The sequence below is a fragment of the Melozone crissalis genome, unplaced genomic scaffold (genome assembly GCF_028551555.1).
Source record: "Melozone crissalis strain CALT ecotype California unplaced genomic scaffold, PUWL_Pcris_2 ptg000042l_1, whole genome shotgun sequence".
In the NCBI taxonomy this organism is placed as follows: domain Eukaryota; kingdom Metazoa; phylum Chordata; class Aves; order Passeriformes; family Passerellidae; genus Melozone; species Melozone crissalis.
The window spans coordinates 2,286,231-2,301,760 of NW_026535820.1; the positions used below are offsets into that span (position 1 = coordinate 2,286,231).

General features: G+C 37.1%; 1 protein-coding gene across 2 annotated transcripts in view; it reads left to right on the forward strand.

Annotated features, from left to right (window-relative positions):
* The window catches only part of STAU2 (staufen double-stranded RNA binding protein 2), a 170,598-nt gene that overhangs the window by 71,729 nt on the left and 83,339 nt on the right, over positions 1 to 15,530 (forward strand). For both annotated transcript variants that reach the window (XM_054284713.1, XM_054284714.1), the window contains exons 11-12: positions 193 to 253; positions 13,455 to 13,762. In XM_054284713.1, the coding sequence (XP_054140688.1) occupies positions 193 to 253; positions 13,455 to 13,762 (369 nt within the window). The remainder of the gene's footprint in view (positions 1 to 192; positions 254 to 13,454; positions 13,763 to 15,530) is intronic.

The window sequence follows — 15,530 nt, forward strand, 5'->3', positions numbered from 1 at the left end:
ACTCATGAAGGGTACATTTCTCAAATAACCTTTCTTAGGCAAAAATTGAGATGACTTAGCAAAGTTTTGTGAACAGATGTGGCAGTCTCAACTCATCCTTTTTAGTGTATTTCAACTAAATTTATAAACACGAGTGTTCTGTTTAGGGAGCAGTTTGCTCTTTACTTACTTATCTTTTTCTACCTGTTTCAGCTTGGAGAAAACAAAAGTTGGAATGGCCAAAATGTTGGGTTTCCTGAGCCAACAAGTAATAGTAAGTATTGCTTTCTAAATTTATATTGATACTTATTTCTCTTTGTCTCTGTATGATTTGGATTATCCAAGACAATTGAAATGCTTTTTGTAAATGTTTTAGGGGTTTTGTTGCAATTAGATGAATTAACCCCTGAGTGTCCTGTGTGTGGGTGTAGGTATGAATGAGTGCAGAAACAAGGAAATTTTTATCTATTAATTGAATCATTGAATCCTTCAGTTTGTAAGGGATTTTAGGAGGTCACCAAAACTGCTTACTCAAAGCACAGTCAGTGCAGAGTTGAGATAAGGTTGCCTATGACTTGTAACAGTTCTCCAAGGATGAAGGTTCCGTAGCTTCTCTGGGCAGCCTGTTCCAGTGCTTAACTGTCTTCACATTGATTTTTTTCCCTTTTATTCTTGTCAGAATATCTCCTGTTTGTTTATGGCTGTCATCTCCTGTTCTTCTGCTATATACCTCAGTGATGTGCCTGGCCCCATCTTTTCTGACAACTTCTTCTTAGATACTGGAAGGCAGGTGTTGGGTCCCAACAGATTTCCATTATCTAGGAATTTATCTACCTAGACTCTAAAATCACAGCTTAGAGACAAGGGAGACACGGTGTCAAAATCCTTGCTAAAGCCAAGGTAAATGACATCCACTGCTCTCCATTCATAAAACCAGTCATTTTATCATGAAAGACAATCGCACTCTGTGCCCAGAAATGGCTTTAAGAGGACTGCATGATTTTCCCAGGGACCAGACTGAGGCTGACCAGCCTGCCTTTTTTGAGTATAATGCATTTCTCCAGGCACTTGAGATTTCTTCTGATCTCCAGGACTTTTTGAAGAGAACAGAGAGTGGCCTCATAAATGCTGCAAGCTGGTTGACTCAGCACACTGAGATAGATCCCATTTGGTGCAGTGGATGCACAGGAAATTCCACCTGAATATGAGGAAGAACTTTACTGTCCAGGTGACTGAGCACTGGAACAGGTTGCCCAAAGAGGTTATGGAGTCTCCTTTACTGGAGATATTCAAGAACCATGTGGACACAATCCTGTGCCGTGTCCTCTGGGATGACCCTGTTTGAGCAGAGGGATTGGAGGAGGTGACCCAACTGTGGTCCCTCCCAACCTGACCCAATCTGCAATTCTGAGATTTTGTGATTTATATGGGCTCATTTCTAGCTTTTCTCACAACATCCCTGACTCTGATGAGGTTCTGCTACTGGTAGTTCTTCTCTTCCTTGAGCTTTGTCTATAAGACACAAAAACCCAAGAAACCTTGTTGGTCAAGATTGAATTTGGTTTCACTGCAACAGGTAAAGAATAGGACAGAACTTGGTGAGTTTATAACTAGATTTTTGCTGTTTAAAGTGGTAAAGATAATATAAATAGTACTTTTTCACTTCTTCTTGAGCCCTGGATTTTTCTCTAGAATCGTGTGTAGCTTCTTAAGGGTCCCAAACATTATCTCCCTCAACTAAGGATTGTAGAGATATGGACACACACATGAGCTACCTTCTATTTTTTGCCATATACATCTGAAAGACATGCTCCTAAAAGCAGGTTTTAAGGCGTTTCAGTAGTGTTCCATTATTTATATGGTCTTCCCACTCACCACAGAGGGACCCAGAGACCTGAGGAATAATTTTTGCTTCAACTTACACAACACTTTGCTAGTGTTTAAAGTGGTCTTGGATGGAGCACATGCCATTGTGTTTCCCTGAAAGGAAGGATTCTACAGGATCTAAGTCTTCCCATTAATGGCTTCCTTACAGCCCTGTCATCAGCCCCAATCAATACTTTTAGATGATTTGTATTTGTATTGTCAAAATCTCTAAGGACAAGATCTGTGAAATATCTTCAAATGTTAGCATCTTAGAGTTTGAGACAGCAGCATAAGACCTCTATTTTTTCTCTTGTCCTTTCAGTATCTTGTAGCAGAGATACTTATAGATGAAAACATGATTTTCTGTTAAACCAACAAGAAAAAACAATCTCTTAGGCTGCTCAAGACAACTTTGACAGTTATACCTTTAAATCCAAATCTAGATGGAGAACACAAAGGCAAACTCATTCAACAGGAGACAAGATCAACAGAAATTATATTTTAAACTTGTACCAAATAACTTATTTTTCACAGATCTGCTCACAGACCTTTTTGCAGCCACCAGAGCCACAGTACAGAAAAGGTTTTTAATTCAGGGACACTTTAGTAATGCTTGATGCCTTTATTTCCATTCTTCTGATCTATAAGTAAATTGGAAGTTGAAAGAGATGGAGCCTGCCAATAGACAGAGAGCATTTGTTCAGAGACCACTGTTTAGTCTCTTAATGCCCTTTTTTGAGGGTTCCAATCTAGAGGCAACATTAATAATAAACAGGTGATTTCAGTGTATAATAGAAAGTTAGAGGGTTGGAATGAATCTTAAAGATTATCTAGTCCCAACCACGCCTGCCATGTGCAGGGACACCATCCACTAGACCAGATTGCTCAAATACTTATCCAGCCTGACTCTGAACACTGCCAGGGTGTTTTGAATAAAAGAAATCACTTCTGTGAATGATCTCTCATGCACCTGTGAAGTGCAGGGTTTTTAAAAGGCAGTTCCAAACAAGTTCCACAATTTGAGATTAAAAATGTCACATCCTTTCAGGTGTGAGTATACTAGTTTATTTTTAAGAACAGCACTTTTTGGAAGGTGAATTTACTCTTTAAGTTTTTAAAGCAATTTTTTAAAGTTAGGAAGCTTTAAAGAGGGCAAATGGAGCAGCTTCCTCCCTTTTGTATCCCTCTTAAAAGAGAAACGTACAGTTTGCATTTCTTGTTACTATAAACGTAACTTTCAGTGATCTTCAAAATCTGAGGCTCTGAGATTACTACATCTACCATTGGGCAGCTTTTATTCATATTTCCAGTCATTTTATTCCAGGAAAACAATTGTGTCTTGCTAGGCCAGGCTATTGTGCATCAGTTTCCTTTTGCAGACAGATAGTCTTTCTTTGTGTACATAATGCCCTGTGTTTCCATCTGAATCAAATAAAACTGGAATAGTAAGGGAATTTGTATACTTCAGTACAACAGAAAACAAAAATCATAACAGTTCTATATTTTAGTACAGTTGAAGAACAGATTTCATGGTACTCTTACAACGTAGTTTGTTTTTGCAGAGAAATACTCTACAGTTTGTATCCTCCTAATTACTAGCTCAATATATATTTAGTATTGCCTATTAAATATTCTTGAATATTAAATTCTCCTGCTGCCCTCTATCATGTTACTCTCACATTATCCATGTGGCAAACCTCACTTCTGTTCCTCCAACTCACTGGCAAAGCTTCTTCCCACAGGTTTACTTCTTTACCTGTCTTCATTTCACAGTTTCAAAGAAAGACGAAACACAAAGCTATTGGTTTCTTGGTTTGGGATATCTTTGATATTCTTCACATGTGAAATGGCAAGATATTCTTCACATGTGAAATGGCAAGAACATTGAGGTTTTTTCCCGTATGTTTCTGGAAGAGACTTTGAGAAATTGTGAGCAGACCAGACGTATTTGCAGCCCATATAGATGTTTACTGTAAACAGAATCTCATTTATCTCTCTTGATTTAAGTAGTTATCAACAGAAACAAAACATGCAACAAATAAACAATCCTGTTGCAAGTGCATTTTCATGGGAACATATTTTTGTTTTGTATTTCTGGATGGGGTAATAACAAACATCATACAAGATGTGTTCTAGGAGAAACTGTAGATAAGCTATTAAAAACAGTATAAAAATAAAAGTAAAATGTTACTGTGTTTATAGATATTATAATTCAAAGAAGGAAAAAAATGACCATAACTGTTTTTACAGGTTTCCCAATTTCAGGTTTCCATCATATAGGTTTCCTTAACCTATTTCTAACAATTCTGGGAGTCACAAAGTACTGAAAATCTGATAATTTAAAAAAAACACATTCAGAGCAATCTTACCTCTCTGTAAAGGACAGACTCTTTGTTTTTCTTGCCTAACATTTTATTACTAGGGATTTGTGCATGACTTTACAGTCTTTGTTCTTTGGACTACATCTGCTCCTGCTGTTTGTTCACCACCTGAAATCATAACCATTTGTTTGTGACATCACAATTAGTTACTGGGAAGATGATTAGATTGTCACCAACAGATGATTATGATTTCAGATGGTAAATGAGCAGCAGGAGCAGATGATCTCCTAAGGAACAAAGATACTTGATCTCATACAATTGTTCTCAGTGACAAAAAAAAAAAAAAAAGAAAAAGGAAAGAAAAAAACAAATAGATATTCTGAAGAGTTTCTTAAGTCTGTAATGAGAAAATTTGGTATTTTTCTGTAAATAACATTTATTTTGTTATTTTTAAAACTCTACATCAATATTCGGTAAAGAAATATAAATTAAGAAATATAAAAAAACCAAAAATATTTACATTCAGATCCTTAAAAGTTTCTTCACCAGCTTTTTGGAGAAGATAAATGCAACATAAATTATACATTTATGAAATTTTGCATACTAATACATCTTCACACTGAAGGAAACAAAATTTATTTGAACTTGGTAGTTCTGGTCCTCAGTAGCTTCAGAAAGATATTTTTTTATATAGTCCTCTAATTGTTTGTTTTTCAACTGGGGATTTTGGTGAAGACTTCCAGTAGATAATTTAACACCCCTGTGTTTCCATAGCAGGAACAGAAGTCTACAGTTTTGGAATAAATTTTTTGTGTTGTAATTTGGGCATTTTTCATTGGAATGTTTGTGTGTTATATTTTGCTGAAATATGTAAATTTTTTTTGGTGTATTTCAAAGGTGATTTATAGTGGATCTGTGCATTTTTACTTACTAAGTACTGCTGTTGCATTAGACTTGGCTTTTGAATTGCTTCCAAATTTACTCAACTTTGTCAATTGTAATGCTCTTGCTAGGAGTTACATTGATACATCACTAAATGTTTGCTGATTATTTGCCATTCTGACTAGAAACCACAGTAAAGGGATTGACAACACCACTTACCTGATGAAAGGCCACAAACAATAGTTTTCCATCTGTTCATTTTGATATTTTTCTTCTTTTTTGTGGGGATTTTTTTAGCTAACAAACTATCAGGTGAGCCTTATACCATCAATGGAGCAGTTGCTTCAGCTGAACCATTTGTCTTCACTTGATATGTCTCACAGCCTGTTCTAACTCTTATCACAGCTGGTTATGTTTAAATAATACCTTGCCTCTGTAACTGCTGAGTTGATTTGCTAATTTTCTAATTAAATTTTCTTTCTAACTGAAGATAGTGGAAAATTAAATTTAGAAGCAGAGGAGATTTGTTCAATTTTATTTCTTTCCTCATTTACTGAAACTAGGAAATCCATGCTGCATTTGGCATTATTAATAACTGATGTGTTATTTTTCAGTTTCCTCTAACAATAAAAATAATTTTATCCAGTGTAATACCAGTTAAATGCATCTTACATTTATTTGATAGTTGAAAAAACTTCTAAACCACCTAATATTAAAAAACATATTAACAAAACAGGGAAGAGAGTGTTATTTTTAATTTGCTGTTTTGAGAACTAGGGACAAGAGCCAAATTAGCATTTTTATGTGTGAGTGGGATTTGGGCTCAACTCTGGAACATAAGACAACAACTGCAAGTGGTCCTTCTCTATTTCCCACATTTCAGTTAAGTGCTTAAAGTTCTGCAAGGTTTGCATCTTCAGAGATGATGATTTCTGGTCTGAGTTTAGAGCGCAATGTGTGTTTATAAAGAGCCTAGTGTTTTAAGCATGTGCTCAGAGCATTGGAGACTTAGTTTCCTTCTTCAGCAGAAGGAGAGAATTCATGGAGTGCAGAGTAATCTGGATAATGGCAACTGCCTTTTGGAGATGTCTATCTAACATGATTTGCAGCCAAAAAAGGAACAATCAAATGCTATTAAAATATAGGAAGTTCACAGGGAAGAAGTGATCTAAAGTAATCATGAGTGGAGTTTGCCTGTTGATTGAAACTCTTGTGAATGAAAGTGCAGATGTGTATTCAGGTGTTCTCTGGCTGGTTTCCAGATATTCTGCCTATTTCAGATACAGGTCAAAAAGAAAGAGTAGTGAGAAACCTGCTGCCTGGTGGTTGAGTTGTACAGATTGTGCATATGTGAGAAATACAGACTTGGGCTATGATATCTGTGGTTTGGGTGCCCTCAAGATAAGAAGAAGCTCAAGTCACCTGTCTGGGAGACTGCTTAGCCATCAAGCTTTTGATGTATGAAATGTATAACGAGGAAGCAGCCACCATGGCAGGAGACAGCCAGCTCTATGGATAGAGATGATTTCTGATAATGCATCCTTTTGTTTTTATCAGTCTACTAAAAGGCTGATATGAACTGCATTTATTCAAGGTTGCTAGTCTATTCCTTTGGAAAAATCTGCACATGAAGCAGAAAAGCAGAGTTCTTTTTTGATGTTAACTCTCCAATTCAAATTTAATTATGTAAATATGCTAAGGATCTGCATTTGGTATTCTGTCTTCAGGTGAGAAAATGGAGCAGTATCACATCATTCACCTCAGTACGGTGTTACTCTAAATACTTTCACTTTTATGGAGTCTTTTCTCCTTTTCCAACACGCTTCCCTCCAACCTGGAACCCACCATGTACCTCACCCTTAGTCTAGGATAATCATGTCCTTGAAAAAGTGAATCTCCTGAAATGAAACTTAGTTGCTGACAGAGCTAAAACTTAATCCTCCACTATTTCCTTTGTACCCTTTCAACATCAAACACAGCTTTCTCCTCTGATTTCCTCCTCACTCACACATTTGCTGTGCTTGCTGATGGCCCCCTTGGCCTTCTTAGCTTCAGAAGCCCCTCTGGCCTTGTCTGGTAGATCTGCTCATTATTTCTTCTCTTCTCCATGTGGGTCAGGCCTTTGTTTTCATCATCACCATTCTCATTCCCCTCCTAATCTCTTAATGAATGGTCTTGCCTGCACAGGTTGCCTCCAGTTGCACTCAGGCACTCTCCTAAATTGCTTTACCCCCACAAATATCACTTTCTAGCAGCTGTTACAAGCACCTTGATCTGCCAGCTCACTAGCTTAATTTGCTCCTGCTCCAAATTTGCTGATCCTCCTTACTGCTAAGAATACTGACCTTCCTTCTGTATTTTGCTTGCTTTTTTCCTGAACCTGCTCCATCTTAATCTTTGGGTATGTATTACATGGACATATTGCTGGAAAATTATGATGCAGGAATTATCATGTAACACTTACAGTGTAGATGTTTCATCTGTCTATTGGAATATATCATAGAATATCCTGTAGAAATTCCCCACTGCAAACACTATGTCTTTTTTTAACCAAAATCTTATGCATTCAAGCAGGAGTGAAGCTGGGGTGAATTCAAAAGACTTACCTCATGTTCCTTAAATGCCAAATGTATACAATTTAAGAAATGCATACAATTTAAGTCCTGCAATACTGCAATTTCTGTTTTGGCCATACAGAAAATAGTCCAGTAAAATTAGGGATATCAAGACCTGATTTCATGAAGAACTAAATAGTATATACTTCAGTACCATGGTTATTTTAAGGTTAAACAAAGCTTGTATTTTAATGAGCAGCTTTATATAACATCAGTTTGTTTAAGGTCATGTAGACGAGATCTTTTGACTGAAAGACATTGTGTAATGACAGAACATTTTTTCATGTCTGAATATTGCAGTAGCTGGTGACTTAGAAATACCACAGATAGCTGTGTTAAGTAAGTAATGATTGCAGCTTGGTATTTCAAGCCAAGATTGTGTGTAGACAATTGCTGAGAACGTAATGGCCATACTATTTGCCTATTCAATTGTCTGACTGACCTTTTCTGAGTTCCTACTGAGGTAATGAAATTTGAAAATATTCTAGTATATAAATAGCCTTTTACACTGAGTGGGGTATAAAGCCATCATTTCTTATTATTATAATATTTACATTTTTCAGTCTTGTTATTGAAGTAGTTATTTGGTTTGGTAAATTCTTTTTTTTTTTTATTTTATGTCAGTAGATTTGTAATGGGCCATATTTTAGGGCCTGTTGAGAACCTGCCAGTTCTAGGGAGTAATTATTGTGTTTGAGTATCCCCTGTACCTCTTAAATTCTTGTCCATTTTAATGTACAAAATTGTGAAATCAGGATTAGATCCAGTTCTAACTTTTCCTTCTTACAGCCTTACTACAGAATTTTTCCCTGTACTTTATGTACCACATTATAGGAAGGCTTTATTCAATGTGACTACAGATAGCATAATCTGAAAGCTTTTTGATGATTATCTATTGAGTATTTTATTCTGTTCCAAAAATACTGATTATTTCCTTATGAACAGTCTTTTCTTCATCTGGTGATGGGTTATTTCAGATACCAGGGTGCTAAATTTAATTCATGAGCATATCATATACAGAATCATACCATTGTTTACTCTGCATCATTGCACAAGACATGAAAACTCCTTTGTGCCATGTCCCATATCACTGATTGTAGTGTAGGGAAGAGCATGTGCTCTTCATCAGGGTCAGGGGAAGTCATATTGCAGCTGGCACTGCTTCTGACACATGAACAAGTATAGCTTTTTTGTAGGATAAGCAAGAATTTGGGGAGAAAACTGTATTATCCAAGAAAGAATAAAGTTGTGGTTTAGACCGAGTATAAATGTAAAAAGTCAATGAGTGCCCCTGAACCAGAGAAGTCATTGAGTGAAGGCAGAGGAAGAGTATCCCTGCACTACTGATGAAGTATAGAAGAGAAAAGTAGCACTGACATATATACATACATATATATATATATATGTATGTATATATGTATATATGTGTATATATATATATATGCAGATTGACAACACAAGCCTGATTCTGTAGGCCATCTTGTGGAGCTGAATGTTAAAATTGGAATCTCAACTTATAATGTTTTCTGCTCTTCCTGAGAGAAACAGAAAATTGGAAATAGGACACCAGTGGTACCTGTGTAGGCTCTAATAGCTGTGAGTGTGCAGGCAATGCTGTCATCACTCTGAACTTTTCTTAATTTAGTAGCCCACTGCTGTGGGTAACTTGTCACTGTTCCTGTATCAGCAAATTCCATTTTTGCAGAGTCTTATTACATTGAGGCTTGTTCAGTAATATTGTCAGTTGTTGTTCTTCACCCCATTACCCATGCAGACAGTTTTCCAATAATTAGTTTTGTTTATCCAAACTCCAGAAAGTGAAGGACCCATTTGTAGAAATGTCCCCTTGTCTTCCCAACCAAGGGGACACTGAAGAGAAAGGGTTAGGGATAAAAATAATATCACTCAAACAGAGCTTTTAAAGATTGTCTCTATTATGGCTGCTGTGAAAAAAAGGTACAATCAAAGCACTGAGATGACATTTCCAGGGCAAGGCTTGTGAGGGTTTGTTGGGCCATCTTATATCTGATTCACACATTTACCTTGGAGTCCAAGCTATTTTGCTATTATCCTGTATGTGACAGCAAAAGTAGACAATGGAAGATGAAGAAATTTATTCTTAGGTAAGAAAGGTCTTTGGTGTGTTTTCATAGACTTCTGAAGATTGTGAGAGACTGCAAACAATTACTGCCAATGATGAGTAAGACATGTTTTTTAAATGTTAGTGATTACATTGCATAGCTAGCCTGCATATTTTTGTAGCACATTTGCCCACAGGTTTAAATAATATAAATGGAAATTATTTTAACATGTTTCATAAATGTGCTTCGAAGTTAATGTCCACCAGAAGGTGCAGTGTTGTTGGTCTATTATAAATCCTGGAACTCCTAATAATTATGATTCTTAGTGTGGAGTATGGTGAAGCTTGCACAGATAAATATTTAATGGACCCAAAAGTCTAAGTTTTTTTCTTAGCTGAAAAGTAAAAAGGAATGAAAATGTTTGCCTGGAGATGTTCTCCTTCAATGCATAAGGGTTTTAGAGGATAGTATTACTTTTTCCCCTGCTTTTTAATCAACTGATTTTTAGAAGACAAATTAAGATAATTTCTAAAGGGATCTTTTGTTCTTGCACTTAATCCTCTATTGTTGTTGTTTTATCCCTCGTCATTTGATAACTCTACTACTGTAACTAAATAGATTTACACACTTTCCTATAATACAGCAGAGTTGAAGTAAGCAGGCAACAGTGAGGAATGATATATAAAATAACCTCAGTAATACATTAAAAATAGATAATGAATTACAATTAACGTATGTTTTATAGAAGTTTTCAAAGAGACCAAGTTTTTATTGGCCTTTTAAAACATGTTTGTAAGAAGCTTTGTGAAACATAGGCCCTGAATATAAAAAGTTAATATCTTGCAACTACATTAATGTAATGTCTAGAATATTACATTACTTTGTTTCCAGAGATAATCAATGATGGTAATATAATATCTGCCTCTCAGAGCCAATGTATGAGTTAAATTAATTATTGCCTGCAAAGCACTTTGAAGTCTTTAGCAGTAAGGTGTTGCAAAGTGTAAAAGTACTATTATTAATTTAACATCACCATTAAAGTCAGTACTTTAAGAGCATTTGCTATACTCTGCTCAATATCTTTCTATTCATCATATGCTGCATATTAGTTATTTTAACATTTAGAAAGCTTAGTAATCTGGAAGTATTCCAAACCATTGTTCCAGACAGCAGTTAGATATTTGGGTGGATCATGTAAAAACAGTGAAATGGCTGAGAAAGCATGTAAAATGTTTGTTTTAAGTAATATTACATCAATGGAACAGACATCTGCAGCACTGGACTTGATTTTAAACTTCTTTAAACTTTTTTTAAAGTTAACATTGTACTATGTTTTTCTAAAATTTATTAGGGGGGCTAATATCATGTTATTTCTAAACAAGTAGACTGTTTTATCTTTTGTTCAGTTTACATTTCTGTTTCTGAAATATTCGTGGGAAATCAGATTTACAGTGGGCAGTTCTTAGGAGGTGGTGGACACCTGCCACTCAGTATTTTTACTGCTGTTTGGTTTTGTAACCTAACATCAACTATCAAGATGTGTATTATCTTTTTTTTTTTTTCAATTTTCATTAATCTTACATCCTGTGTAAGACTTTAAAATCCAGGCAGAGGTAGGCCTTGGAGGTTACAGCCTCAGGAAAAGTGTGTCAAGTCTCTCTTCTCATAAAATGATTATGTGCCATAAAATAATGCTGTATATTTACACAGTTGTTTATCTATTAGATTATGTTTGAAATTGTCCCAGACAGAGAAAAAGAAATTTTAGGGATCCTATCCTCCATACTTCCCAGCAGTATTGTCTTGAATTTGTGCTTAGCTCTGGAGCTCAGTGTACTGCCTTTAGAGCTGGTTCTAAACTAGGTAAAAGCAGCCTGAATGTTCAGGATCCAACCAGACTCCCCAGCCCTATGGAGGTAGGTGGGGAGAGCAATCAGGTGAATAACAGATATGTCTTTGTAAATGATATAAGCAGATGTTCCAGATTTCTAAAAGCAATATGAATTTAAAAGCCAAATGTACGAGTAGATCAATTAAAAGATTCACCTGTAAGCAGTTTGCTGAGTCGGCACTGAGGAAGTTCCATTTTCACCATGTAGTTGAAAATGAGGATATTAATTACAGGTAATATTTTCTGAGTCTTCTCCTTGAGGTAGTCATTTTATTTAAAAGTACTACTTGCACTTCTAGGATTAAAGGAATCTTTCCTAGGTACTGGAAATTAATTTCCTCCTCTTCTTTGAATTTATTCTACTTTCTGAGATTAATTTAATAAGTACTGCAAATGAATTAAACATTGAACCCTTTGATTTCTCTTGGGATTACTAAATCAGTTAACAAACAGGTTTATTATCCCTAGCATGAAATGCCATATGGCTCAGGTTCACTCATATTATATACTAGAAGATTAAAGTATGTTCTTAATATGAAATTACACATTTCAAACTCATTTTCTGATGCATTAATAATAAGAAAAAGGTTTCCCTCTAGTATCAGCCAACTGGTTATTTGTGTTTCCAAAAAATGCTTCATTGTGTAAGAAAACTAGCAAACTTCAGACTTAATTCTGCACATTTCCATGCACAGGACTATCAGCAAAACTGATCAAGTATGTATTTCTGTTTCCAAGCAGGTTTAGGGTTGAGATATTTTCTGAAAAGGTATTCAAAATGTTTAAATGTAGATAAATTATCCCTAATTTACATCTCACTGGAAATATTTAGAATTTATTCACATAAATCTAGCTTTTTCAATGTTTACCTTAACTCCTGTTGATATTAAGTAGGACACATATATGCTCTCCTTTTTCAGTATAAATGTTCTTAAAGGCAAGTAACTATTTGAAAACTATAGGACGAAAACTGTAGGATATGCACCTAAATAAATAAATAAATAAATAAATAAATTCCTTTTCACTGCAGAGCAGTCAGTCACATCAGAGTCATTAGCACAGTAACACTGGCTGCCGGGCAATTTAAGATTTTTTAGCCCCAGGCTGCTGTTGTGATTCAGCAAACTCTTTAAGCCAGCACTCAAGGCAATGCTGCTACTGCAAGGAACCACACTGCCCTTCCAACAATGCTAATGACAGAGGGTAGAAGAAATGAACAATTCCCATGGAAACCCCTTGAGAACAGCCAATACCTTCAGCAGCTCATTCTCATGGACATCCCTACATGGGCCTGCAGGTGCTGGTGCTGCAAGAGAGCAGCTGGGGAGTACAAGCACCAGCTGTAGGTGGGAGAAAAAACCTAAACTACTTCTGTGGCTGGCAACAGTGCTGATATAGACTAGTTTCAATTATTTGTGAAAAAATAGCCTAAATTATTGTATCAGATAGGAGGTAGAAGAATGTAGGGAAATAATGATTGTGGTACTATTTTGAAGTAACATCTCTTCCTCATGGTTTGTAGGTCTCCAAACATTTTTTGTTCATATTGTGTGTTGTATGCTATCCACAGTTTACTTTTAAAGTTAAGGTTTGTACCATTTTAAAAATGAAGAGTTGGGGAAGAGGAAGAAGAGGGCCCCTTCAGATCTGCTTAGTTTCTAAATATATTAGGTGACTTCATTTACAGTTAGTGAAAAAAAAAATATATACTGCTTCTAAATTCTTACTTTGTTTTTCACTGTAAAATATGCTAATAAAAATTGTCTACATGTCAAACCCATTCCAAAGTAATGAGAATGATCTTTGGTTTTGTTTTCAGCACCAAAGGGAATACTCCATCTCTCTCCTGACGTATATCAAGAGATGGAAGCGAGCCGCAACAAATCAGCCCCTGGTACCACTGTAAGCTATATGCCATCCAAAGAAATGAGCCAGACTTCCAGCTCTTTCTTCAGCATATCTCCTACCACAAATAGCACGGCCACCATTGCCAGGGAACTTCTCATGAATGGAACGTCCCCAACTGCCGAAGCCATAGGTCTAAAAGGAATATCTCCTGCTTCCCCCTGTTCTACAGTGCAGCCTTCAAAACAGCTGGAATATTTGGCAAGGATTCAAGGCTTTCAGGTATGGGAGGGGGAAAATGAAGCTCTTCAGCCAGAGTCATAGCGTTGCCATCAAGGTTTCACTCTTGCCCTCTTGAATGTGGGCATGCATGTAACTTATCTTGTAAAATTAGCTGGTGTCTGAGGCAGTTTCTGGGTCCAGGAGATGCAGATTTCCACCTCACATTTATCTTACTGCAGCCCATCTTTCCTCCTATGTCTCTTCTCCTTAAATAATTACAGGCTTAAATTATGCTTTTAACTTGCACTTCTTTGAGAGTCTTCACCTCTTGGTTTCTCCCTTTGACTCTGATCCAGAAGCTACTGATGCACCACCTTGCCTTTGCATTTGTCTTCTAGGCCAGGTCATTCAAGTAGTTTCTTTGCTTCCCACCCTTCACCTCTTAAATGTAACCTGATGTTTTGGTTTAGGAATGGTACTATCCAATTTAGTGTCCCACTGATGCTCTCCAAACCACTGCCACTCACTCACTCTCCCCTTCCCACTCCCACCTCCCCATGTGGTGGGCTGGAGAGGAGAATTGGAAACAAAAAAGGTAAATGTCATGGGTTGTGATAAGAACAGTGTTCTAGAAACAGCAATGGGATAAGGAAAAGAACAGTAACAGCAACAACGCTAATGACAGGGGGCAGAAGAAATGAACAATTCCCCTGGAAACCCCCTGAGAATAGCCAATACCTGCCCATGCCCTCTGCCACGCTTATTTGACTGGAAGAGACTCCCACCCCCAGACATGGCAATGACATGAGGTGGTATAGAATAATGTCCAGGTCCTAGCCATGGCCCCTCCTAGCAACTGCAAAAGTTAACCCTGTCCTGGCCAGAACCAGGACATTATCCACTCCTTGTTCTATACCATCCTGCATGCCCAGATCCTACACATTCCATTTATATATATGTATGTACAAGCAGAGGTATCATTTCCCTAGTCAATGGCTGTTCCTCCAAGATGTCTGTTGAGTTCATTTGGTCCATGGCTGTGGGTTCCATCGGTGTCGCAACAGGACACGAAATGAACGACATGCACAAGCTGAAATGTCCAAGGTAAAAAGAAGGAAGTTTATTTCTGAACTCCAATATTTATAGACTTTCAAAAGTGACCGTGGATTGGAGGATGAAATTGCCACCTCTCCAGCCACATTGGTCAAACCAGCAGTCCATCAAATTTCTCTTCCTCCAGAAAGGAATGCAAAACAATCACTATTTACATGAAAAGTGTGTGAGAAACTCCATTACAAAAATGTAAACATCAGAAGGCTTAGAAGAACAGGGTGACACATCATAGATGTCTTCCAGGTCAGGAGGGCTGGTGTGCTGTCAGCTGGTTGCAGGCTGCATCACGAGTTCACTACTGGTGCATCTGGAGCAGTCCATACTCCTTGTCCATCACAGTTATGGCATACAGTGTCATTCTGCAACCAGTGTTACACAATTCAACAGCACAGACTGTTCTCACCCAAAAATCTAAACCCCTGGAGGTAGTTCATGATGATTTCCAAGATCCCTGAGCTTTTGGGGTTTCCTATTCAAGCTGAGTGTATGATTAGCACAGTTCACTCCCTCTATGTAGCATTAGTGGCATGACATGTGGAAGAGACTTTCTCTTGAAACATACAGCCCAGCACTGGCAGGGTGCCAGAAGAAGCTGTGCTTCAGTGCCAATCACTTCTGAAGCAGCTTGAACTTCCTGAGATGCTAGTATCCCTTTTTCAGTTGTTGCATAGCAGGCCTTGGGTCCTTTGTATGCCCAACTCCAGAATCCCAGGAG